At 36.5% G+C, this 27,938-nt stretch overlaps 1 protein-coding gene across 2 annotated transcripts in view; it reads right to left on the reverse strand.

Moving 5' to 3' along the window:
• Positions 1–17,327: 17,327 nt before the first annotated feature.
• Positions 17,328–27,938, reverse strand: part of LOC138941675 (odorant receptor 13a-like) — an 85,012-nt gene continuing 74,401 nt past the window's right edge. For both annotated transcript variants that reach the window (XM_070311521.1, XM_070311520.1), the window contains 2 exons: positions 17,871–18,101; positions 17,328–17,774 (listed from right to left, as the gene is read on the reverse strand). In XM_070311521.1, the coding sequence (XP_070167622.1) occupies positions 17,434–17,774; positions 17,871–18,101 (572 nt within the window). In that variant the 3' untranslated portion in view covers positions 17,328–17,433. The remainder of the gene's footprint in view (positions 17,775–17,870; positions 18,102–27,938) is intronic.

Raw genomic sequence — 27,938 nt, forward strand, 5'->3', positions numbered from 1 at the left:
TGGAGTAGAAGTTATTAGGGAATCGTTTAATGATATATTTAATCTTGTTCGCTTTGTTCCAGACTCTTTTTTTCAGATGCTTGTCTTCGAGCATAAGCGATGGTTCGATTTTCGCTTCATTAGATTCCACATTGATTGTATTTTCGACAAGTTGTTTTAGAGGTTCGACAATTGGTTTAAAGTGCCTCTCCAATGCGACGTCTTCCTCCATTTGGTCGGTTTTTAAAGAACGATATTTTTGCGGATTGATTTGCTCGTTTTTACAATCTCTCTCGCAATCTTCTCATGATCGTCACTGTCAATCGTCGTGGTCATGTTGCACTCGGACGAAAATCTTTAGACGTTGCTCGATCGATGTATCGATAACGACTAACCACTTTACGGTATTGCAAAATCGTTGAATTCTTTTCGATATCGTCCATTAGTCTGTAAACTGTCTTTATCAATCACTACAAATCCATACTTGTGTTGCCAATATTTGTGACAGAATGCGCGAAAATCGTCGTAAGACATGTCAGTATTTACATGATCGTTGTATACATATTTCAAGTTTGTACCATCTTGTTTAAATAAAATCAGTAAATTTGCATTGTCCCGTATAAGATGCTACCCAAGCATCTTTGTCAAACGTTTGCCAAGATACCCAATCTTGGCATATGTTTGACAAAGATAGAAACAGTCGACGCTCGAGTGTCGACCCATTGCAAAGTACTCTCTTATCGTATCTTGTTTATCGCACGCCACGTCGTCAAAGATAAAAATGGAATTCGGAAGCTCCTCGCTCGGTGGAATAACGTCACTATTATTAGAGAATGTAAAATAACCAATTTCATCGATTGATAATAGCAAATTTTCCAAGTATCGATATTTCGGTTGTTGAAGTGATTTCGAATATACGTACACATTGTCGAAATGTACACCGTGTGTACTTTCTATCAAACTTATCAACACGTTAGTCTTACCGCAATTCGAAGGACCGCAAATGATAGTATAGTAGTCGACAGCATGTTTCCATGCTTGCGTATTTCTTTCTCGGACATTACTCGTATGAGTCATCGGAGCCCTATTTATAGAGGCGCACCGAATCGAAACCGCGCAATCTCAAAAATGTTTCTTCTTCTATCGGTTGACAGCGATATTCTCGAGCTTACCACCGAGCAGTTACAGATTATCCCCAAGATTGTTTTACTGCGAGACTTTGGTAGCTACGTGTAACAATTATGGGACAAGCTTCCCGAACATATAAAAGCTGACTCAGAGGTTCAACAGTATCGTCGATGCATGCGATATTATAATTTGTCGTGGCAGCAAACACATTTTGATGGTCCAACACCGTTAATAAAAAATTGTGACAAATGCCAGCAAAAATTATAAGAGGTAGCGGTTTGTTAAATCGTGCGATAAACGCACTTTCTATCGAATTACATATTCCAGGCTATTAGTTTTGCGGACCGGGAACTCATTTAGAAACACGATTGGCTAGAGGCGATCGGGGTATTAATCCATTGGATGCTGCGTGTCGCGAGCACGACATAGCTTATTCCCGAAGCAACGATCTCGGTCAACGACACGTTGCGGATAATATACTCGCTACGAAAGCGCGAACGCGTATTACCGCGAGAGATTCGACTTTTGGCGAAAGAGCAGCCGCTACAGCTGTGTGGGCGGCTATTAAAGCAAAGACAAAATTCGGTATGAGGCTGAAAACAAAAAAATCATCTATGAAGAAAAAGACTGCGAAAAAACGAATACTTCCTATAGCTAAGCGCGGTGGTATATTACCAATTTTACCATTATTGGGAGTTCTCGGTTCATTGGCTGGTGGAGCAGTGGGAATCGCAAAGGCAGTGAATGATAACAAGGTGTCAGCTTGAAGAAATCTAACGTCATAATCGCCCCATGGAAGGTCACAGACTTTATCTCGTTCCATACAAGCGCGGACGAGAGTTCGCAACAGCTGTTAAAAAAAAAGACGTCAAAATAACGATAAAAATGCCTGCCTGTGTAACAACCAATATACAATTGCAACAACATGCACGACGTATGCACATATCATTATTTAGAGGCGTTTTCATGCGCAATAATTTACCGATAAACGGCGTATGATGAAATGAGCGGTATCGTCAATTTGGATGACGTCGATGGTTCCGATACTCGTTGGCTAGCCTAGGCTTTCTTCAAACGGTCGATAATCGATATGAATTTAAAGTCTGACAATTCACTGTCGCGATTCAGTATTCGTTCGACAGTTTTCGAGCATGTCATTTACATTTAAGTGATTGGCAAGAATAGCATTCTTGCTGTAAGCTACTTTCCGGCTATAGATTTAAACGATGACGATTACGAGCTTGGTTTAACGGACTTTGAAACTTATCATACGATATCGAACGTAAATTCTTGGAATAATAAATTTTATTTTGATAACGACAATAAGAAAATTAAGATTCCCTAGGGATCGTACGAATTACACGCTATAAACGAATATCTGCTACAATCCGTGCAATTTTACGAAATCGACGTGTAGTTGGTATATAACGATATTGTTTATGACGAAGATGTCGCACGAGAAGAGAATAAAGATGATATCAAAGAACACGGCAAATATCCAATAACGCTTTGCGCTAATTATAATACGCTAAAGAGTGAAATCGAATGTGTCAATAGAATAAATTTTAGTAAACCAGACAACGTTGGATCGTATTGTTGAGATTTTCGTCGAATCGTACATTACAGCCTCGGAAATGGCACGAATCGGATGTACCGATAAATATTATTAGCGTAAATATTATTCGTATAGAATGCAGCATAACCACTGGTGCGTACAGTAATGACAAGCGCGTACATACAATACATCAATTTTCAACGAGCATGCCGCCAGTATATAAGATATTTGAAACGCCAGCACAGATCATTTATCTACCGATCATCGTACGGAGCATTACTGATTTAACAACACGCATTGTTGATCAAAAAGGACATTTGCTCGATTTTCAAGGAGAGGAAATTGCATATACGGCGGCGATAAAAGTAATAACGTGTGACAAATGAAACGCTTGTGTTGGACGAAAGTACGGCGAGAGACAATATTTTTACGAGGGACAATATTTTTGCGAGAAAGCGACTGGGTGCAGTATCGAGTGACAACAATCGGATATCCGGTTACGCTAAAAATAAGCTCAGCGCGTTGAATCGCGAATTTTTAAAATCATTGGAATTCGTCGTACGAAATACTTGAATAATGATTGACATCTATAATATCGGAGGCGAACCGATCTTTGACGATCGTATCGTTAAGATTGAGACTCATATGTACAATCCATACGCCAACACAACGCTTGGATATAGCGACGAGATACGGATACTGATACAACATCAAGATTTGTACACATTACAGTGTGAAAATTTTCTATACGTCGAGGGAAAGTTAAGGGTGCGTAAAGTAGATGAAGGGACGAGAATGGTATTGGGAAACAATCGCGTTGTGTCGCGTTTATGTTTGATGAATTTCGGTATGAACTCGACAGTGTGGAGATTGACCGCAACAGAAACGTTGGAATAACTTCCACGATTAAAAACAATGTCTCTCTAACAACCGAGAAAGGTAAAGTCTTGGAGAATGCTGCGTGGAATATGTCCCATAATGCTGTTGAAGCTTACTTCAACTTTTGCGTGGCACTAAACATACTATTGGGTTTTTGCGAAGATTATAAGCGAATTGTGATTAACACTCGTTACGAATTAATTCTGATACGTTCGCACAACGACAACGATTGCATATTTGGAAATGCTTCGACCGAATTATTTAAGATACAATGGCATCTGCCACATGTAATATTGAGCGAGGTCAATAAACTATCCTTGCTGCACGCGTTGGAAAGTTCTTGAATATGAGTTTTTGCTCTTGGGATCTATACGAATTTCTTTTATTGCATAATACGACCAAGCATTCGTGGACCATGAAAGCCGCCACCCAGCTGGAGAAGCTGCGATACGTGATCTTTGCGCTGCAGACTGGTAGAAAAAATGCTATGTCAAAAGATATTACTACATTCGACGACTGTAAATTGCCCAACGTTAAACTTTATCTAAACTTGGAATTTTATCGATGATTTGAATTAAGATTTTGATAAAAATAGATTCGTCCCCTTGTTCAATATGTACTCTCGTTTTCGCAAATCTTATTACGGATGTGATAATGATGATATGCTATTAAACTATTCAAAATTTCTATATTGCGGTTTTCTCGCGGTTATTGTTCGCGACAAAAGGAGTCTGTCAAAAATTCCACCATGGACGTGAGATTAGAGTTGGAGTGCAAGGAGGATATACCGGCAAATATTACCGCCTTGTTTCAGCTTGCACGATCGCATAATCGAATATTGCCCATTGACGAACGTAGTTCGTAAAATTACCTAGATCAGCAAATATCCCCTCCAATGTCAAAAATATATAAAAATTGATATTTTGACGATCGCCAGCAGTCGTACATTATTCTTGCAATTGTACAGTAGTATTATCAGCATGTTCGCGCCAACGTTTGTGGATCTGCAAGGATTCATTATCGGGCGAAACTTTATCGTGAAGAAAGTAACAATACTGAGAAATAGATTTGTTCTATCTCACTACATTTTTGCAAGTCCCATATCATGGCGTACGCTTACAAAACCTGAGAGACGTCAAGTTTCATAGCTAATCGGACATCACCATGGACTTCAATGGAAGGATGGAAACGTTCCACACAGCTTCGCTACGCGATTGATTACGAAAGCTGTGATGGGTGCGATGGAAGAAAATGGAGCATCGTCTCCTATCGTGTACGTTAAAGGACATGAAAAACGTGAATGGCTGGCCGATATACTTGACGATGATGCAAGAAACGACGTTATTATTATTGGGACCTTAGATGCGGACCATGAAGGTATCACTTCGTTAAATAAACTAGATGTTACTAATACTATGCTGTGAAAAACATTAAAAATATTGGCTGGCCGATATACTTGACGATGATGCAAGAAACGACGTTATTATTATTGGGACCTTAGATGCGGACCATGAAGGTATCACTTCGTTAAATAAACTAGATGTTACTAATACTATGCTGTGAAAAACATTAAAAATATTGGCTGGCCGATATACTTGACGATGATGCAAGAAACGACGTTATTATTATTGGGACCTTAGATGCGGACCATGAAGATATCACTTCGTTAAATAAACTAGATGTTACTAATACTATGCTGTGAAAAACATTTAAAAAATTGCGCTTTATAAAATGTATTTAAAATATTCAATTGGTGGACGAATCATTATAAATATTCACCCAAACATTATTTAGAACAAACTATTGTTATAGTATATTTTTATTCTCTTTTATTTTTCCCTTTTCTTCTTTCTTATCCTGCGAGTATTAAATTTCAGTACATGGCGTTACATAGCGGCGTCAGTTAATTAATTAAAATATAGATGTTACATGTCTAAATATAAAATTTTTAAAATAATAAGTTTTTTGTTGTTTAATAATCATTCATAACCGTTCAATAGCTATTTGATAGTCGTTCAGAATTGTTCAGTTGTCGTTTGATAGCTGTTCGATAGCTGTTCAATAATCATTTATAACCATTCGATAGCTGTCCAAAGCTGTTCAAAGTTGTTCGATAGCTGTTCAAAGCTGTTCAATAATCATTCATAGACGTTCAATTGTTGTTCGATAGCTGTTCGATAGTCGTTCGACAGCCGTTCACAGCTGTTCGATAGTGGTTTGCATATTTTCTACACTTGAACGCCTCGCGCTATCCCTCTTCCACAGCCTCGCGTTTGCCTCGCGCTATCTCCCTCATACCTACCGTCTTACGAACGCTATATCTCTCTCCAACGTGTATGCGAACGCCATCCTACTTCCACGTGCATGCCTCGTGCTATTTCTCTCCAACGTGTATGTGGGCACTATTTCTTTCCCTCTCTCTGTCTCTCTGTTTGTCCGTCCGTCCGTCCCTCCCTCCCTCCGTCCCTCCGTCCCTCCCTCCCTCTCCCCCTCCCTGCATTCTGTACATATTAGAGAGTATATCATATTAGTTTTGATCGATACTTTGTACGCCAAAATATACAACCGCCATATTTGTTACTTTCCTTGTCTTGGGGCAAAACCGGATGCTTATACATCTCAATCAAAAGAGAAAGAACTGTTATCTTGATTTTGTGTCTTTACAAAAAGCAATTGGAAACAAAAACTTACGGTCAGAAAAAGAAATTGCTGAAAAAAGCTTTTTACGATCTATAAAGTTAAAAAATTAAATAAGGAAATCCTACAGCAATGTGTTATAGCCCGAAAAGGCTGTACACGAATTAATAGATATATATTATTTTAGATATATGTATATTATTTTATACGATAAGGCATTGCTCAGCGTGTAACGCGAATACGAATTACGTTACGAGCGTTGACCGAGCGAAGCGCTGACAACGCTAGCCCCGCGCGAAGCCCGAGCGACCGCGCAAACACTCCATTGCGAAAACACGGAAATCAGAGCAAACGGGATAAGGAAATTGCGAAAATGCAACTTAAAAGTCCTACTTAAAAGTGAAATAAAAAGGAATAAGGAAATTGCGAAAATAAAAGCAAAAAGATCCTACTTAGAAATCCTTGCATCCGGATCTTGTCGCCAAAGTCAAGAGATGACACGTGGCCCGGCGGCCAAATAATCCCCTCCCATGAAACCAAGGGAATATAAGAAAAAGGCCCATCGCTAATAAGCGGCGGGCAGTCTTTATCGTTAATTAACATTACGCGGGCAGTCAATAACGCTAATTACGGGCAATTTTAAATTAAAGCCACGCAATAGCAGAAAGAAATACAAAAGATCGAAGAATGAGTCTTGCGACCAAAACTCGATTCGAAGTCGTCTAAAGAAACTAGACATTCAAATCCTTGCATTCCGGTTAGAATTGAATTCATCAGTCTCTGGAATGTTGCTCGTGCATTTTTCAATCCAAATGGCATTCTATTAAATTCAAAGTGTCTGTAGGGTGTTGAGAAAGCTGTCTTTTGTTTATCTTGCTCAGCCATCGGCATCTGATGATATCCTTACGCTAAGTTGAATATGGCAAAATATTGTATTTAGCGTTTCCTATCTGGTCCAGTATATCGGTGATATTGGGCAGTGGAAATGAATTGCCTCTTGTTAAGTCGTTTAGCTTCAGAAAGTCTACTACTACTCGGAGCTTAAGTTTTCCGGATGAGTCGGTCTTTTTCGGTATCACTAATAAGGATGCGTTTCATTGACTCGCGCTTGTTCAGATTATGCCGTTTTTTGGCATTTCTTGCACTTGTTTATTTACTTCCATCTTGTGCTTCTCGGGAAGACGATACGGTCTTGTGTTCATCAGCGAGATATCGGCGTTTATCTCATGCTCTACCGTCGCGGTGCACGTCAGCGGTTCTCTGTCCAACTGAAATGTTTCGTAATGTTCTTCGCATATGCGTGGGATATGCCTGTTTTTCTTCCGTATTTAAATGTTGCGTGCGTAGTAGTTGTCAGATTTGTCCGTGTCTCGAATTAGTAGGCTTAAATTTTTTTCTTGTTTGTACCGTATGTATTTTGGATTCGATATCGTGTTCTACGTCTTCGAGAGTGACTTTCGGCGTCTGTCTCTCGACTTCCAAATCAGTTGTATTTATAATACTAACGGGACACGTGTAATCTTTAGGTTCTACTAAACAATTTCCAAGGTAGATTCCTGGAGCTGTTTCCTCTGCTCGTATTATTCCTATCCGATTTTGATTCATTGTCGTTTTTACGATGATTTCGTTGCGCGGTTTTAAGATCGTTTTGTTAAGCGAATGAAATTTTAGTACGGCGTTTTCTATTTTTATTTGATTTTGATTATAATATCGCAAGATTCCGAATGATGTCGAAGAAAATCAATTCCTAGAATTCGTTCATATCCGATCGGAATGTCGTCTCTTACAACATAAAATGTATGTTTCACATTGTGATTTTCTATTTTAATCGTGGCGTACATTTTCCTTATGGTATGTTCTCTATGCTCGGTTATGTCTGTGAGTGCGATTTTATCTTCATATATAAACGTGTCGTCCTTTATGTGTTTCAATTTTATTAGTGAGATGGTCGATTCTGAATCGTACAACATCCGTATTTTTTCTTTTCTTGCTTGTCGCATTGGTAATGTTATTAATAATAAGTCTGTCTTTTTCTATGCGTGTGATATATCTTTAATGTGCGTAACGCGATATTCAGATACAGGTCGCGGTTGCTTCTTTCTCGCTTCCTTCTGCTCGTCTTCGCTGTTGCTACTTGCGCTATCGGCGTTTTTTCTCTGTTGTCGCGAATTCTTTCGATTGCGTATATTTTTTTCGTGCGTTTTTTGCTGATTACCCATTTTTATTTTATTTGTACTACTTTTCGGTTTTCTATTCAGGCTCCAGCATTCGTCGCGGCTGAGTTCTGTCTTTTTGCAGTGCAAACAATATTTATTTATCGCGTTTATTCGCGAGGGTTTTTCTGGTTTCGGAAGCGCGTATTGGTTACTTCGACAATCGAGTCCGTAATGTCCGTTTTTTCCGAATTTAAAGCATTGCGGGATCAAGCTTCTATTCAAGCTACTATTCCGCGAATAACTTAAGTCGGTTTTATTTTTATTAGTAAAGTTATTTGTTCTCACCGTTGACGGTCTGAGTTTTTCTTCGGTGCTCGCGCCCGTTATCGCTCCTTGCGCTCCTGGAGCGTCGTATATTGCTGCGCGCGTACCAGTGCTTGTAATTCGTCGTGTAGTCTGATTTGGAAATTTATTAATGCCTGCTCTTGGATTTTCTGTTGAATCGTGAGTTTTGTTGATGCGGAATGCTCTTTTCTTTCGATCATCGAATCGTATAATTTCATCGCTTGTAAATCAACGCTTGTCCGAAAGCGCAGTTTCATTCAGTTTTTGTTTTAACGAATTGAATTCGATCTATAAGTGTATCGTGCTTTGTTTCGACTGGTAATAAGAGTCTCGAGTTGTTGTTTTAATTCGTCGAAAGTCTGAATATTTCGTGTCTCAAAATCCTACATTTTCCTTTTAGTTTTGTTGTAAATAATATTGCTCGAATTAACAATTATTCTTCCGCGGGATTAATGTCTTGAACGGCATGCATTTAAAAATTCTAATAACTTATGTTGTGATGTTTCGTCAAATTCGGGAATCATTGCTCTTACTTTTTTTAACGGTAAGTAATTCGGAGCGGCGCTTCATCGACTTCTGATGTCGCGTGCAGTTCGTCCGTATGTTTCATTAAACGCGTCGTTACCGTCTTCTGGGCGGTTATCTCCGTGACGTGGTAATTCCGTGATCGCGTCTTCTACTCGCGTTACTCATCTGTTTAATGATCTTACTTCCATGCGTATTTCGTTTAATGTTTCGAGGAAGTGCGCGTTGCGTCTTCCTTACTCGTGGTTTGGTACGGGAGGCAGTGTGCGATTTGTTACCGTTATGTCCATCTGGCAAATGAATCGTCGCATGTTTTCGATTTCCTTGTCTACCGCGCTTCGTGGCGGATTTGCGGGAGTGCATTTGTGCGGATTTCGCGATTCGGCTATATTATTTTCTTGTTGGCGATAAATTTCTTCCGGATTGAATAGATCGCTCTCGTAGCAAGTTAATGAAAATTCGCGCCGTAAGGATACTCTACTTGGAGTTCTGCTAATATATGTTCGCGTTCGTTTAGTCTCGCGTTGAGTGTTATCAGTGGGGTCAGTTGTATTACGCGGGAGTAGGCTTTTGTCAAAATTGTTAAACGGAAATTTGCGTTCTGTGACGACGTTATCCGATAGCTCGGGCTCGCTTTCGCTCGAGTGCTGCATTTCTAATTTTCTTCACAAATTAACAAAATTTTCTCGCAGTGTTAAACTTATGCTAATCGCTCGTCGAGCTGGTTCGCTCTGTTACTATGATCGGTTCGCTATCGGTTTCTGTATATTAGAACCTTTCGACATTCACGCAATTATATTAATAAAATTTTTCGGACTTACAATACTATGACAGTTCGCTCGCTGTGACAGTAGGTCGCTGACGCTGCAGTCCTTCGCTCGGCGGCTGATACGGCTGACGATGCTCGTCGTACGGCGGTCGTTGTCCGGAGTTGATACGTCGTCATCTTAGAGTTATCGTAAGTCGCGATGCTTGGCGGCTCACGTTTCTGCAACAGCTGTTGTGGCGATGGTTGTTCTGTTGTCCGTGCGTTGTCGATTGTGGTTTTCGTCAGCTTACGTTCTACGTATGCTGGCGAGCCTGCCCTGTTTACATTCTGGGTGCTTTGCAGGTTTTGGGGAAGGCTTGGCTGCTGCTTCCATCCGTCAACTTCAATTGAATTAATTGCTGGCGTGCCCGTTTTTTAATATAACCGTGTTTTTTGCAGGTCTTAGGTGAGCTCTGGCGATGCCCCGGCAGATTCCATCGCTGCCACCAAATTATGTTATGCCTCCGGAGAGGTACGATAGTTGGGATTGTTTGCCGGAAGGAATTTGGAAATTCGGGCTCCGCCCGAGTAACTCACTGATTTTATTATAAATGAAAATGACTTTTATATTCCGAATAAATATAAATATATATATATATATATCTTTTTTTTATTCATAAATTTACTTGATTACAAAGTTCCCGCACGTTAGCTCGTGTCGCGTATCACAATAGGGAATATAATGGCGTACGCTTGTCTGGAGTTGAGTTTCGTTCGCGAGACTCACTTCTCGAACTTTCGTATTTCTTTCTGCTGAGTGCGTGGCTTTAATTTAATAGTTGTCCGTAATTAGCGTTATTGACTGCCCGCGTAATGTTACTTAATGATAAAGACTGCCCGCCGCTTATTGGCGATGGGCCTTTTTATTATTGGGTGATTGCATAAGTTCATGCCCGATTTAAATATAAACTTCAATAGATTATATTTTAAAGATAACACTTTTATTAATCAATTATATAATCTCCATTCTTTTTTACAATGGTTTTCCAACGATCTATAAGCTCGTCGATTCCATTTTTGAAGAAAGAACTTGGTTTTTCTTGAAAAAAGTTTGTAAGGTGGTTTTCGACAGCTTCCTCGGAATTGAGATTCTTGCTATTTAAACTATTCTGCAAAGACCGGAACAGATAAAAATCTGAAGGCGCAATATCTGGAGAATATGGCGGGTGCTGCAGAATTTTCCATTGCAACTCCTGCAGTTTTCGCAGCGTCTGTTGAGCGACGTGTGGCCTAGCATTGTCGTGGTGGAAGATGCGGCACCTACGTATCAAGCTTGGAAATGTATCCAAGCTTTTTTAAATGACGAAAAGCGGTTGAATTATCGATGTTCAGCCTCTCAGCAATATCCTCAGTTGTAATCCTTGGGTTTCTTTCCACTAAGACATGCACAATGTCATCATCAATGCCAGAAGGCCGTCCAGAGCGGGGTTGATCTTCCATGTTGAAATAACCATTTCGAAATCTGCCAAACCACTTTTTGACTGTTCGGAGAGCAGGAGCGCGGTCCAAATAAACGCTTTGAATATTTTTTTGTGCAATCCCAACACTCACGCCTTTCCGAAATTCATATAGCATTACATGCCGCAAATGCACCTTTTCGTTCTCCATTTTTAATGATTTCTCTTATGCACAAATGGACTTATCTGAACAATATCTGACGCTAAATTGACATAAGACAACGTCATCTATTCGGTATAAGCAACAATTACCACACGAAAACAATAGAACTCCGCCATGCAGTAACTTAATGCCATCTATGAAAATCGGGCACGAACTTATGCAATCATCCAATATGTCCTTTTGTCCGATGTCCTTATTGTCCTTTTGTCCGACATATGTCCGATCGGGAAATATTGTCGTGTCCGATCGGTGGGCAATCGGGACGATCCCCTTATAAGTACTATAACAATAATAAGGGATATTTAATACTTACCAAAAGTTTTGAATTTCGAATCTGCACAAAGCTTGCTTGCCGTAGACATAATGGAACATTAGCTCTTCTGGCGGCATTTTCAGATATTTTGTACGAATTTTTATCTAATTTCCATATTTGCTGATAAATGACAATATAAAATCATCAATTTTTCGTGGTATTCCAAATTATAATATTATCAGTATTTTAAATACGCTGCATTTCTTTTAATAATTTCTAGTAATTTCAAGTATGTATGTAGAAGTTTATTGTTCCCCAATGGGGTTTCAATCTTTATATTTACCTTAACTTATTACATTTTGTGCATGCCTCGCTTTATCATCGCCCTGCCCGTCATACTCTTTCTCTCTCTCTCTTTCTGCTTCGTTCTCCTATTTACCTTATCTCTAACTTACATACTACTTACTTCTATCTTACACTAAACCTTATCTCTACTGGGCCCCCGCTTCCACTGTTCTTCCTTATAAATTTTTTTTTCCGCCCCTCTTTCCTCTTTCATTCTTCTTTCCGCCTCCACCCTCTCTCTCTTTCACTCTCTCCCCCCCTCTCTCTCTCTCATCCTCCTCTCTCTCATACTCCTCCCTACCCCTGTTCTCCTTCCTTTCTATTCCCATCTCTCCCTCCATCCCACCTTCATACGTTCACCCCTTTTACTACCTTCTTTCCCCTCTCCTCCCCTCTTCTACCTTTCCCCCTTCCCTGCTTTCTCCCCCTCTTGCTTTTTCTACCTCTTTTATCCATTCCTTTCCTCCTCCATCTCCTCCCAGCATCCTTTCTACAGCATCCTGCCAGCTCTCCTCCCTCCCTCTCCCCTCTCCCGTACACCCTTGGTACATACATGTTCCCATGTCTCTTCCACTCCTCCACACACTTTGCAAGTCCTCTTCTCCTCTCCCTTCCAGTATAACCCTTCTCTTATTTTGTTTCCCATTCTAAATCTTAATACTCTTCTCCATCTACTTTCTGCCCATCTCTTTTTCAAATATTCCGGGATGCCCTCACCCCTCACTCTTTTGTACCACTTATTGTACTTCGATTCTCCTATTTTCTTTTCCCTTTCTTCCTTTTGCTTTCTCCTATCTCTCTCTTCTAACTCCTCATAATCCCTTTTTTCTTCCTCCTCGTCTTGTACCCCTCTTTCTCTAAGAAACTCCTCTTTTTCCTGCTCCCATGCCCCTATCCTCCTTTTTCTCCATCTCTCCCTCATCTCTAACCAACATCTTCTAGCTATTTTCCCTCCCTTCCCTTCCTCTAGTCTTTTTTCGAAATTCCACGCCCTTCTTCCCGCTCTTCCTCTCATCAACCCTCTCCCTGTCTCTTCCCTAATCATATACCCTGGCGTTTTCCAGTCTACTCCCATTGTCCATTTCAAGTACCTATCGTGTATGCCCTCTATTTCTTTTCTCTCTTTCCATCCCCATATCTCTGCTCCATACCCCACTACCGTCCACACCAATGTGTCATACGGCCATATTCTCCTTTCCCAATCTTTTCCCCATAACATTTTCCCGATTCCCCAAACTTCCCTCATCACTATAGCCGCCCTTCTTCTCTCTTTTATGTGCGCCTCCTGTCCTCCATTCCTTTGTATGGTGTATCCCAGATATTTGAACTGCTTCACTTCTAATTTCTTCCCTTTCCATCTCCAATCTATCTTTTTTGTCCTCCCCCCTCCCTTTCTAAATCTCATTACTTTCGTCTTTTCCGCGTTCAATTCCAGACCTTTTTTGTCCAGGTATCTCTCTAATCTGCTCAGCATAGCTCTCATATCTTGTTCCTCTTCCGCCATTATCACCACGTCATCAGCATACGCCAGTATATATATATTTTCTTCTCCTAATCGTATTCCTCCCCAGCCGCCTCTTGCCATGTCTTTTTCTAAGTCCGCCAGGATAACGTTGAACAACATTGGACTCAGTGGACATCCCTATCTTAACCCTCTTGCTGTCCAAAATTCCTCTCCCGTCCTATCTTCTATTTTCACCCTACCTTTTGTTTCCCTTACTATTTCTTCTATCCTTTTCACCAATCCTTCTTTTATACCCCTTTCCCTCATCACCCTTATTAGAATCTCTCTGTCCACCGAATCAAATGCCGCCTTCAGATCTATAAATACCGCCGTCATTTTTCCGCCTTTCTTGCCTGTTTGTTAATTAGGTAGTTTAGCGCGTATATCTGGTCTACTATTCCCATTCCTTTTCTAAACCCCGCTTGGCTCTCCGACAGCACCTCCTTTGTCTCCATCTCTTCTTTCAATCTCTCCCCTAATGCCGCCGCGTATATCTTATACATTGACGGCATTAGCGACACTCCTCTATAATCTTTTGTTTCTACTCCCCTTCCTTTTTTCACTATCGGTACAATGATGCCCTCTTTCCATTCCTCTGGCCACCCCTCTCCCTTCCATACCCTCCCACATGCCTTCCACACCCATTTTTCCAGCTCTTCTCCCCCGTACTTCCAGACTTCGTTCGGTATCCCATCCATTCCTCGCTTTCCTCCCTTTCAGCCCTCCTATCATCCCCTCTTAACTTCTTCCCATTCTAACCCACCCTCTGCATCTCCCCCATCCTCTCTCTTTTCCCTCCCTCCTCTTGTCACTTTTCCTTCTACTCCCCCTAACAGATCCATAAAATATTCCTTCCATTCTCCCATCGCAATATCCTCATTCACCTTTTTCCTTCCCTTCCTTTCTTTTCTTACTAACTCCCATACTTTTCTCTCTGTGTTTGCTTCCCCTGCTCTCATCATCCTGTCCCTTTCCTCTCTTTTCTTCTCTTCGCATAGCTCCTTATATTCTCTTTTCCCTTCTCTATAACTATCTCCTCCTCCCTCTGATTTCCACCTTCTCAGTTCCCTTCTAACTTCTCTTTTTCTCTTCCTACACTCTTCATCCCACCATCCCTTTCTAGAACTTTTTTCTTTTCCCCTCTTCTCCGCGCATCTCTCTAATGTCTTCCTTAATCTCTTTCCCATTTCCTCTATTTCCTCCTGTATCTCAACCTCTCCTCTCCTCACACTTCCCATTTCTTCCCTAAACATCTCTTTCCCTTTCTCGTCCCATACCCCCCTTTTTCCTTTCCTGACGTTGCCTTGTCTCTTTACCCCCCTGCTCGTGTTCCCCTTTACCCATGCTATCACCGGGTGATGATCTGAGTCCACCTCCTCTCCTATTTCTAGTCTCTCTATTTTTTTCTCTTACCTTCTCGTCACCTAGAATATAGTCAATAACTGTCTCTCCCCTTCCCCCGGTGTATGTGAACTCTCCCTCCTCGTCCCCCTTCATGCTTCCATTCAGTATTGTCCCCTTTTCCTCTATCCAGTCTATCATTTTTCTTCCATCCTTATTCATTTTCCTATCCTTCGATCTCCTTCCCTTTTTCCCTTTCATTAGTTCCTCTTCGCTCGTCCACCCTCCCTTCTCTCCTGTCCTCGCGTTAAAGTCCCCCCTATTAATGTTTTAATCTCCTCTTCCCCCTCTTCCATCCAGCTCTTTACACCTTCCATCTTTCTTTCCACATCTCCGTTTACGTAGATACCTACTATTCTCCAGCTCTTTCCCCCCGTGCTTATCCTGCAGATCATTCTACCCTCCTCTTCCTCCTCCCCTTCTTCTTCTACCCTTATATTTATTTTTACCCCTAACAGCATACCTCCCCTCGCTCTACCCTTTCTATTCTTTCTCTTTGCTATCTGTACTTTCCATGTAAACTCTTTCGGTAATCTATCTTTTAACTTTCCCCATCCCTTCTCCTCTATCCATGTCTCCGACATCACTATTACATCCCATCCCTTGATCCTTTGCCAAAACTCCCTATCCTTATTTCCCACCCCTGCTACATTCCAAAACGCTACTTTCCACACTTCCTCTTGCTCCTCTCTTCCCCTCTCCCCCGTCCCTCTCTCCACTCTATTCTTATCCCTACCGTTTCCTACACTTCCCCCTGCTTGCTCACTACTTCTCCTTCCTTCTCTTTTAGCCTTTCTTCTTTTTTTACATTTCCATTCTCGTCCTTCAAAACTTCTTCCTCCTCGTCCCATCTCCACCATTTCTCATCTATTCTGATTTTTTCATAACTTATCCGCACTTTCCTCCCTTTCCTTTCTTCTTCCTTCGCCATCTCCTCTAACCTCTACTTCATTCTTCTTTCTTTCCATGTCCAGTCCTCCATAATTCTTTCCTTCCTGCCTCTCAGCATTTTCTTCTTATCCCAAATTTCCTTTTTCTGTTCTTCATCCTTCAACCTTACTAAAATCATCTCCCTCCCTCCCTCTAAACCTCCCCCTATCTTTTTTACTTCCTCTACCTCCACTTTCACCCCTATACTAGCAAATACCTCCTCTATCGCTGTGTCCTTCTTCTCCCCTCCTTCACCTCTACCCTCTTGATTAGAACATTTCTCCTTCTTTCCTCCCTCTCCCTTCTTTCCATTCTTCTCTCTATCTCCTTTACCTTATTCCCTATCTCTCCATCTCCCTCCCGCCTTAATGCCTTACTCCCTTCTATTTCCCCTATACCGCGCTTTTCTAATCTCTCTATTTTCCTCTCCATCGTTTTGATACTCCACCTCAGTTCCTCCCTTTCCTCCAACCATCTTTTTTCCCTCTCACCGAATTCCCTTCTCAACTCTTCAACCTTCTCTCTCATCATTTTCCCCTATTCTTTAATTCCTTCTTTAACTTCCTCTTTCATATTTCTTATTTCCTTCTTCCATCCCTTCATATTTCTCATCTCCCTCACTAAATCCTCCATTTCATTCCTCCAAATTTTTATTATTTCCTGCATCTCCCCCTCCCCTCCTAACCTTCCTAACACCGGATCCTTTAGTACTCCTGTCGTCTTCTTAACGCTTCTGAAAGTCGCCTCTTCCTCTTTCCCTTCCCCTTGATCCCCCCTTTTCCTTTTTAGCATCTCCTCTATGTTCCCGTAACTCCCTCTTCTCTCTTTCGCCTCTTTTGCGGCAAACTGTGCCATCTTTTTCTCTACCGCGCCCTCTATACCAACTCCTGTCGCTGTCACCTACCTAGTCTCCACTCTCTGTATGTTCTATACTCTTTGACTTAACTGTCACGTTTTCTCACCTCTCGCAATCTCCATTTATTTTCCCTTACTCCTTATCTAACTCTCCGCCCTTCTTTTCCCTCATTCTCTCGCACCCTCACTCACACCCTAGCACACTCTCCGCTCAATCACCCTCCGTTTTCTCACTTTATACTCAGTCCATCACGCACGCCAGCACCTACGATGCACACTCTTTGCCACCGGAAGTGGAAGCCTAGTAATTTCAAGTATATGTAGTATTATTGATATTAAATAGGAAAAATTAAAATAGCACAGCGAATTATAGAGGATGATAAGTTTATTCACGTGACATTTTAATAAATAGTTTTTCATGCAATTCTATTTTGAAAACATGTCGTGCTATATTAAACGCATTAAATATTTACAATTGCAGATTTCTTTCTCCTTTATTTCTTATCTTTTATTTCACACTTCGAGCATTATACGAAGCACAGACAAGTATGAAAAAGAGGTTTTTAAAATGCTCACATAAGTTGATAGGTTGATTACGATAAAATTTCCAGCCTGCAACGTGACTGAAGATTTTGTCTGCATAAGAATGAAAATTACGTTTTTCGTTAAGTTTTCAGGAAAATTGTACCAAGCACTTTGATAAACAGAGAGCCCTATGTCTTCCATTTCAGATTTCAGATAATTCCCCATAAAACCATACAGCGTTAATTGTGTCATAATAGCACTCAGTACCATTAAACTCTTTCCTATCATAACAGTATTATTAACTTTCAACGCGAAGATAAACTGAAATCCTGAAAAGATTATTTGCGTTATATTTGTTGGATATATATCTTTTAAAAATGTGTAATTTATATATTTTTCTAAAAAATAATAAGTGATGTATTCACCCACTATACATAATAATATGCTGATAATGAATAATTCCATCAGCAATATAAAACTGATCAGATCAGCAAGTTCTCTAGTCAGCGTTATCAGATAACGATGTCTTTGAATTAACGTATTGAAACGATCGTTGATTCGCGGACTTGTAACATCAAAGTTGATGAAACGTATCCTCAGAATATTTATTTGACCGCAAACATGCAATGTAATGTTAAGAAACAACGCGTCATTACCTTTGGGAAATGCATTGATACAATATTATCTTATTGCACATTGATATACAAAACAATACTTATTATTACTATTATTACTTATTTATTATTAAATTATTAAATTATATAATAATTAAATTATTATTTTTGTAATCAAAAAATATATATCACAAAATATAGTAAATAATATTGCTTTTATATATATATCCTATTAAAGAAAGCTGACACAGGTAAAAAAAATACGTCAAATACATAAAGAAGTCAACTTGTGCGCAATAAAAAGTTTAAACAAATATGCTCTTCTAAAAAATAACTTAATCCCTAATAAGCAATTTTTAAACAATTTTTCCTCAAAAAATAATTTTCTTATAAAAAATAAAAAACTAAACGATAATTTTTCCCTAAAAAATAACTAAAAAATAAAAAGTAAATATGAAAACAATAATTGACTAACTAAGTACTTATTGTTAGAAGAAATTCAGTTTGTGAGGATTTGAAATAGTATTTGTCATAAAATAAATTTTATATTTATAGAAATATTACAGATTCTCTCGAGATAATTAAAATGCATATTATTTTTATTAAAAAATTACTCTATTATGTTTCTCCCCCAAATAAATATTTTATATAATATAATATAATATAATATATAAAATAGCACTATTATATTACGGATTTTATTATAAATAGTAAAACGCAAAACAATACTTATTATTACTATTATAATTGAATTATTATTTTTCTAACTAAAAGTAACGTATCACAAAATATAGCAAATAATATCGCTCTTATAATACATTTAAAATATAAATCATTTTAATCAATATACGCAAATATCTAGTAAAGTAAGCAAGATGGAAAAAAATGTTTTATACAAAAGTTGTAGAGTTCAGAGGGGGACACATGATGAAAATATGGACTGGATCTTGAGTGATCTTTTCAAGACCAAGTCAATGTGATCGGTGTTTTCTTAATTGGAAACTCCTATTTTTTATTCTTATAATAATCTGACATAAAAAAGTTTCAAACAAAAGTTGTGTGGCTTCAAGGGGGCCATAAGATGGTGACAATGATTTGACCTTGGAAAATTATTTGAAGGTCATGTGAAGGTCAACTTTAAAATCTTAAATGGAAACCCCCATTTTTTATTTAGTATTCTTGTAGCTGATATCGAGAGCTTTCGAAAACACTATAACAAAGTATTTTTTTATTAAGTACTTTTTGAGTTATTTTATATTTTAATCTGACATATTTTGATATAAAAAATAAAATGTTTCGTAAAATATTCAGTTTTCGATAATTTTACCGTAATACTTCTATGTACAGAATAATAAGACAAATTAATTAGTGCCAAAAAAACAAATAATTGTTTAAAAAAATACATTGTAAATAATTTTCTTAAAAACAATTTTCTTTTATACTAATTGATTTGTCTCATTATTCTGTACATAGAAGTATTACGGTAAGATTATCAAAAACTAAATATTTTACAAGATACTTTATTTTTTATATCAAAATATGTCAGATTAAAATATAAAATAAGTCAAAAAATACTTTATTTGAAAAGCTCTTGAGATAAGCTACAAGAATATGTAATAAAAAATAAGAGGTTTTATTTAAAAAAACATCGATCACATTGACTTGGCCTTGAAAAGGTCACTCAAGATCAAGTCCATATTTTCGCCATGTGTCCCCCTCTGAACCTTACAACTTTTGTATAAAACATTTTTTTCCATCTTGCTTACTTCATAGAGAGATATTTGCGTGTATTGATTAAAATGACACCCTATATACAGGGTGTTCCGGAGCAACCTTCCGTCCGTAAAATGATGTATTCCTGATACAATTCTAAAACAATTTTTTCTTTACCAAAATTTGAATTGAAGCATAATTTTTGAGTTATAAACAAAAATAATTAGCAAATCACGCTTCGAGTACAGAAGGTAGGCAGGAGCGGCGCGGCGCGCCGCAGCTGACTGTCCGACGTGTGATTATCACCGCATGAGTCGCTAACTATTTTATCTTATAACATAATGTTTGTGTAAAAGAGAGAAAGAGAGCGAGAAAAAAAGTGTATGCGTACGTGCATGTGCATCCTTCCCTCTTCCTCTCTCTCTCTCTCTCTCTCTCTCTCTCTCTCTCTCTCTCTGTCTCATTCTTTTACGCACACACACCGCCATACACACATTGTGTGTAGCAATCAGCTGATTGCAGCGTCCGACGACCGGTGATCCGGAACAACTTTTGCTAAAGTGATGTTATTTTAAGAAATACATATTCCTGATGTAATTCTAAGACATTTTCTTTTTTACCAAAATTTTATTAAAAGCATAATTTTATGTTATAAGATAAAACAATTAGCGACTCATGCGGTGGTAATCACGCGTCGGACGGTCAACTGCGGCGCGCCGCGCCGCTCCTGCTTGCCTTCTGTAGTCGATGCGTGATTTGCTAATTATTTTTGTTTATAACTCAAAAATTACACTTCAATTCAAATTTTGATAAAGGAAAAATCGCCTTAGAATTGTATCAGAAATACTTTATTATACTATTTTACGGACGGAAGATTGTTCCGGAACACCCTGTATACAGGGTGGTCCCGAACGTTCCAGCCAGACTTTGAGATCTTATAGGAAATTTAATTCTGAACAAAAAATTTCCTATAAACATGGGTCAAAAAATGCTTTCTTAAGAAGTTATCGTTCAAAAACCTCTGAAATTGTAATTATTTTATACATTTTTCCAAATATCATGGAAAATGTGCGTCTTTTAACAAAAAATATCGAAACAAACGTGCGTTTAATAGCATTACGTGCTATTTCAGTTTAAAAAAATGTATTTTATTTTCATAAAAAAACAAAAAATTAAATAAAAAAACAATAACAAAAAATTATATTAAAAACAATAAAAAAAATAATGTAACAAAAATTAATAAAACAAAAATTAAAAAACATTTTTTAAAAAATCACTCCCGACTGCCAACAAAAGCCCAACATTTAATTATTCAAAAAACATTTAAAAAAAAATGATATAAAAATAAAATAAAAAAATATCTCAAATAAAAAAATTTGCTTAGAAATATTTGAAATAATATTATTATTATTACATATTTAGTATAATATAAAGTATAAGAAATCACACAAATAAGTTTATTCAAAGTATTATTTATTATTATTTAATTTGAATTTATTTTTATAACGTTTATTTAATTATTAATTATTGTTTATAACATGTTTATTTTAATTATTAATTATTATTTGAGTTTATTATTTGTTTGAATTTATTCTTATAACATGTTTATTTGAATTATTAAATAGTTTTTTGAATTATTTGTTTGAATTTATTCTTATTACATGTTTTGTACTATATGATTTAAAAAGAGTTCTAATTTTAGATTAACTAGTAATAAGATTTAGAATTAACTAATAAAAAATTATACTTTCTTATTACACTAATTATTAATTGCATATTTTACAAGAGCAGTCGGGAGACGTCAAGTTAGATTCGTTACGCGTGCGCGCATGCGCGCACACACGCATACGTACTCACACACATACACACACGCATCTGCACGCATGTATACGCAGAAGCTTACGCACACATTCACTAGCTTGGCGTCTACCGACTGCTCTTGTAAAATATGCAATTAATAAATAGTGTTGTTACGTCCAGACTTGGGGAAGGATGAGTCAATAGAAGGGCGCAACAACTATCTTTAATTATCCCGAAGTTTAAACGTCTCGTGGCGTTTGAAATCGGGTCGAACGAACTGATAGGTCCGAAAAGTAGGTAAACGACTGAGTCGCTATTACGCTGGTTATTCAGACGTTCGTTCGGTGGTCCCTTTTCGGTAAGAGAATTTAATCTCTTTTACGCTGGGACCAAGTGCGATCTTTCGACTAGGAATGAGTGGGGGTTTTAATAACGAGTAATTCTTTTATTTAAATAAACTAAGTATTGTATGAATTTATTCATATTTTAAAATAAATGATAGATGTGCATGATTATATAAACATAAAAAAATAGAATATTGTTGAATCTAATTTCTCGGTGAATGCACGTGTATGTGTGCTTCAGTTCGCGGTTGTTACATTAATACGGAGGACATCAGTCAGAATGTAAGGGAAAGATTCTATCGTTTAATTTAGGTTCTGACTGGTTAATACAATATAAAAATATATTTGATTGAAGGATAAAAAAAATAAAATCAAAATCAATATGTATAAGTAAATAAGTGTATATGTTAATAACGGTCAGAAGTATAAAATTGGTGGCTCGTGTTAGATTAAGATCAGGAGTTAAAACTTTCGAAGACTTATCGCCGGAACGGATTGATGATTTAAAAGAATGAGACATTTTTCGGAAAGTTTTGATTTAAATAAGAAACAAGACAAAAAGAAGGAAAAGAAAAATTATTCAATTAAACTTACTTTTTTAAATAGTAATTTAGAGGTGGAGGGGTGGCAAATTTGTACGGTGTTTTGCTCTGTGTCTCATGTCGGCAGCCTGATGTTCGATTTGTGGTTGGCCTAGAGATGATGCCAAGTAAGGACACTGGTGGCACAAGTGCCTAACTCGCGAATTACGGTGCAAAAGCATAGAGTAAGACTGCGTGAAGTTGAAGACCGGTGAAAATTCGCGTGATGTGTTTGCGAGTTCTCTTTTTATAATCTTCTTTTTGGGGCGTATTCTAATTCTAAGAGTAGGAATCTTCCAAAACTTTGACGAATTGAATTTGCGCAGAAGTGGGGATTTTTTGATCTTAGCAAATTAAAAATGTGCCAATAGCTTCGTTAGGCGGAGTATTTCTCCTACTTTTCACGTTTTACCCGTAGTGATCGTCCATTGGTGAGTTCGATATTCGTTCGAAGATTTCTTGCACGCGTTCAGATTAGAAAAAGGTCCTATTTTCCTATGATAATTTTTATTGCTATTGGTGCAGCTATGTTTATTGAATATTTGTTGGAAAATTTTTATTATTATAGATGCAGCTGTGTTTGTTGGGTATTTCGTTAGAAAATTTTATATTGTTATTGATGCAGCTGTGTTTGTTGGGTATTTCGTTAGAGAATTTTATATTGTTATTGATGCAGCTGTGTTTGTTGGGTATTTCGTTAGAGAATTGTATATTATCTTGAGGAAACCGGCATGGTTTCATCACCGGCTTTTTACGTTGGTCTGTTTACTGAGCGATTCGTTTGTCTCACCAATCGACGATCATTGCCGACACTTTGCGGAAGGAAGGTATCGTGGAATCGCCAGGACGTAACAATGTAATAAGAAAGTATAATTTATTATTAGTTAATTCTAAGATCTTATTACTAGTTAATCTAAAATTAGAACTATTTTTAAATCATATAGTACAAAACATGTGATAAGAATAAATTCAAACACACACACAAATAATTCAAAGATTTTATAATTCAATATTATCTATTTTATAATTCAAATAAACATGTTATAAGAATAAATTCAAACAAATAATAAATTCAAATAATAATTAATAATTAAAATAAACATGTTATAAACGATAATTAATAATTAAGTAAACATATAAAAATAAATTCAAATTAACAATAAATAATACTTCAAATAAACTTATTTGTGTGATTTCTTATACTTTATATTATACTAAATATGTAATAATAATAATATAATAATAAATATTATTTCAAACTTTTCTAAATAAATTTTTTTATTTAAAATGTTTTTTTATTTTATTTTTATATTATTTTTTAAAAATGTTTTTTTAATAATTAAATGTTCGGCTTTTGTTGGCAGCAGTCGGAAATGATTTTTTAAGAATATTTTTTAATTTTTGTTTTATTTATTTTGTTATATTACTTTTTTCTATTGTTTTTTAATATAATTTTTTGTTATTATTTTTTCTTTAATTTAATTTTTTGTTATATTATTTCTTTCTATTGTTTTTTTGTTATATTATTTTCTATTGTTGTTTAATATAATTTTTTTGTTTTTTTTTCTAATTTAATTTTTTATTATATTATTTTTTCTATTGTTTTTTTTGTTATATTATTTTTTTTGTTATATTATTTTTTCTATTGTTTTCTAAATATAATTATTTTTTTTTATTATTCCTTTTTAATTTAATTTTTTGTTATATTATTTTTTTATTGTTTTTTTATTAAATAATTTTTCTATTGTTTTTTTAAATTAACAACATAATATAAAAAATAAGATTTAAATGTAAGGCTCTTCTCGATTAAAATCAAATATCGAAACAAAACGGCAAAAGAGCCAAGCGTAGTAATAAGGGCGCAAAAATATTTATTTAGAATTACAGAAATCGCGAAGCGGACATTTCGGCCCTTCTTTTGGCCATCATCAGCGCGAAAATTAAATCATATATAAAAAACGCATTACAGTTAGTTATAAATGAAAACGCATAGTTACATAGTAACGGATGATACAAAACACAGATCTCTCAGGACATTCCTAAGATTACAAACCATTCTCCAAAGTATCGAAGTCGTCATGATGGATAATGGTTATTCTCTTCAGTTTGTTTTCGGTGTCCTGCTTGAACGCCTTAAAACTCTTTCTCACAACTTCAACTCTAATTTTGACAACGATAAACATAGTGAAGAATCTGAGAGAGTTTCTTATTTTACGATATCTTACGTTCCTTTAATATCTGAACAATTTAAAAACATAACCAAGGATCTTAACATATAACTTTCATACCGCAATCTTAACAAAATGAATAAGTTTATCAAAGTGCATAAAGATTCCTGCCCACAATCGGCCCGCAACAATGTTGTCTATAAAATCAATTGCGTCAATTGTGATGCATCTTATGTTGGGCAGACTAAGAGACAACTACACACGAGAATAGCTGAACATAGAAATCACATTCGTAGAAATACGACCAGTCATTCTGTCATAACAAATCACAGAATTACTCATAATCATGACCTCGATTGGGATAGAATAGAAATACTAGATAATGAACCATATTTACATAAGCGATTGATTTCCGAAGTTATACATATAAAGAGACAAAAAGACAGTTTAAATCTACAAGCGGACACGGAATGTCTTCCAAAGGCTTATTTGACGGTACTCGACAAACTCTCTAAAATCTGATTTTCGACCGTTTTTTTTATTTTTTTTTCTTCGCACTTTTCAATTTATGTTATGTGTATTTTACTTATTTAATATATTTATTGTAATATACCCTCAGTGTGGATTTTATTTTATCATATTTGACATCTGGGTTTATATCCTCCATATAATTTTAATTTTACTATACTTGACATTTATTATATTTAAGATTTTTATATAGTTAATATGTTTTCATTGTATTTTTTATGATTATTTTATATTTTACTGTACTGGACAACCTTCGTATGTTAATGTTATTACGCTGTTTACTTACCTAACGATAAGGCATTGTATCGCTTTCTACTTATTTATTAATTTAATTATCATATTTAACAACACTCTTCAACGACAATTATTTGTTTTATTTTTCGACTTTACATTGACCGGACCATTTTATAGTTATTTATTTACCACTTATTTATTGTATCATAGATAGTGCTATATTGTAATTTATTTATATATTAGTATAGTAATTTAGAAATTTTACTGTTTGACGATCTTCTCTGCTCTTACTGGTTTGCGCCACTGTTTGTCGTTAGCAGTAACGTTTGTTTTTATCCTGTCCTTGTTCTTTTAACGATTATTTCTCATTATCCCGTCGATAATCAGTCTAGATCTTGCATTTTGAGAAATAATTTTGATCGTCGATATGTGCGTTGTGTCCTATGTATGTAAGTTGCAACTATAATTTCCGACACATTACAACTATAATCTCAGAGACCTTCCCTCGCGTGATAAACCGCTTCACTTTTACAGACACGATTTATATTAATAATATTAATATACCAACAAGTCAACTTGTGTCCATGAAATCGAAGATTTCTTCCTCATGACGACTTCGATACTTTGGAGAATGGTTGGTGACCTTAGGAATGTCCTGAGAGATCTGCGTTTTGTATTCATCCGTTACTATGTAACTATGCGTTTTCATTTATAACTAACTGTGATGCGTTTTTGATATATGATTTAATTTTCGCGCTGATGATGACCAAAAGAAGGGCCGAAACGTCCGCTTCGCGATTTCTGTAATTCTAAATAAATATTTTTGCGCTCCTATTACTGCGCTTGGCTCTTTTGCCATTTTGTTTCGATATTTGAACATAATATAATCACGAGAAAAAGAGAGAGACAGGGTAGGAGGAGGGAGGGAGTTAGTGAAATAATAACTAAATTAAAATATATAAACCGAATAACCATAATTATAACTACGCAGACAAATATATAAAATGCAAAGCCATAAAAAGTAAAACACTAATAAAATAAAAAGTAAGATACTAATAAATACAACCATAGAGAAGCCTTCTCTCTCACAATACTAATTATTGACACTTTGACAGGTTGAGATTATGTATAATGTTTATTCCCACCCACTGAACTATATACCATATTGGAACGCGCACGGCTCTGTTAATTAGCGGCCAAAAATGTGGGACTGCGAGAGTGTCGCTTCTCAAGCGGGGAGCACACACTTTTGCATAAGCGCATAATCATAAACATAAGGAATTTGATTTCCTTATGCATAAGGAAATTGACCAATCAAATTCCTTATGTTTATGATTATGCGCTTATGCAAAAGAGTGTGCTCCCCGCTCAGACCTGTTTTTGTCTATATGACTACGTCGACTACGTGACCAGATGTATTATCCATTCGAAAACCATTATCATAGCTTGATGTGCAGTTTTTTAAGATATACTTTATCATTTTTCAGATTTATTTTAATTTTCTGCTTCTTAACGTTTTTGACTATCTAGTATAGAAATAAATATTCGCGTGGAATCATAAATCGCGTGTGATTTGGTGTTATTACGTGGCAGGACAATGTTTTTAGTCATGGTAGTTCACGGTAAAAAAAGACAGCTCTGAAAAGCTGCAGCTATCCTTTAGTGACCGCGGTAGTAGTGGTAGGGGCATAGCCGTGCGCGTTCCAGAGCTCCATAAAGTTAGCCGGTCAATATTCACTTTTATAATTTTTTTCTTTTTTACGAATTGTTTGTTGGTGATTGTTGCTCTAATTACAATGTTTGTTGGTTAATATTTTTTTGGAAAATACGAAAACAAAATTTTGTGTGAAGTTAGCCGGAAAGATATTGTTTTTGTTTCAAACTTAGTTCAATCGATGCGCAATCGTTTGTTGGTCGCGAAAAAACTAATTAAAACGTTTGTTGGTTCATATTTGCCTTGAAAAACAAAAAAACTAATGCGCTCTGATGGAAGGGGAAAGGGAGGGGTGAAGTCGTTTGGAGTATTTAGTATGCCGTGACATATACGTGAAATTTTTAGTGCGAGAAAATACAATATAATTATTAATTGTTTTAGCGGACAGCATGAAAAACATAGGTATACACAACAAAGAATTTATATATAAATAATAAAAGAATATTCTAATAGTTTTTTACATTGCCTACTGCACATACGAGAGATTTCCTAATCTCTCGTATGTCACTGCCTTAATCTCTTAATATCTTATTATCATATTTTAGTATCAAACATCTCTGTAAATTTTCGAGATTTTGTTTATCCTACGAAGTGACATTGGATAAGCATTCTTTGCTAATATGAAAGAGCTTGGGTACTTTAGCAATGTGGGACAAGTTCTTAGATATATATAATAAGACACATTACTATTAAAGGCGAGTCATTTTTGTTATATCCTTATAATACAAAAATATGTATATGCAACATAAGCATATGTGTCTAATAATTGTCAAGAAATTAATCAATCTCTTTTATTT

Source organism: Polyergus mexicanus, unplaced genomic scaffold (assembly GCF_030449975.1).
Source record: "Polyergus mexicanus isolate NDT 795.1 unplaced genomic scaffold, iyPolMexi1.0 SCAF_20, whole genome shotgun sequence".
Lineage (NCBI taxonomy): Eukaryota > Metazoa > Arthropoda > Insecta > Hymenoptera > Formicidae > Polyergus > Polyergus mexicanus.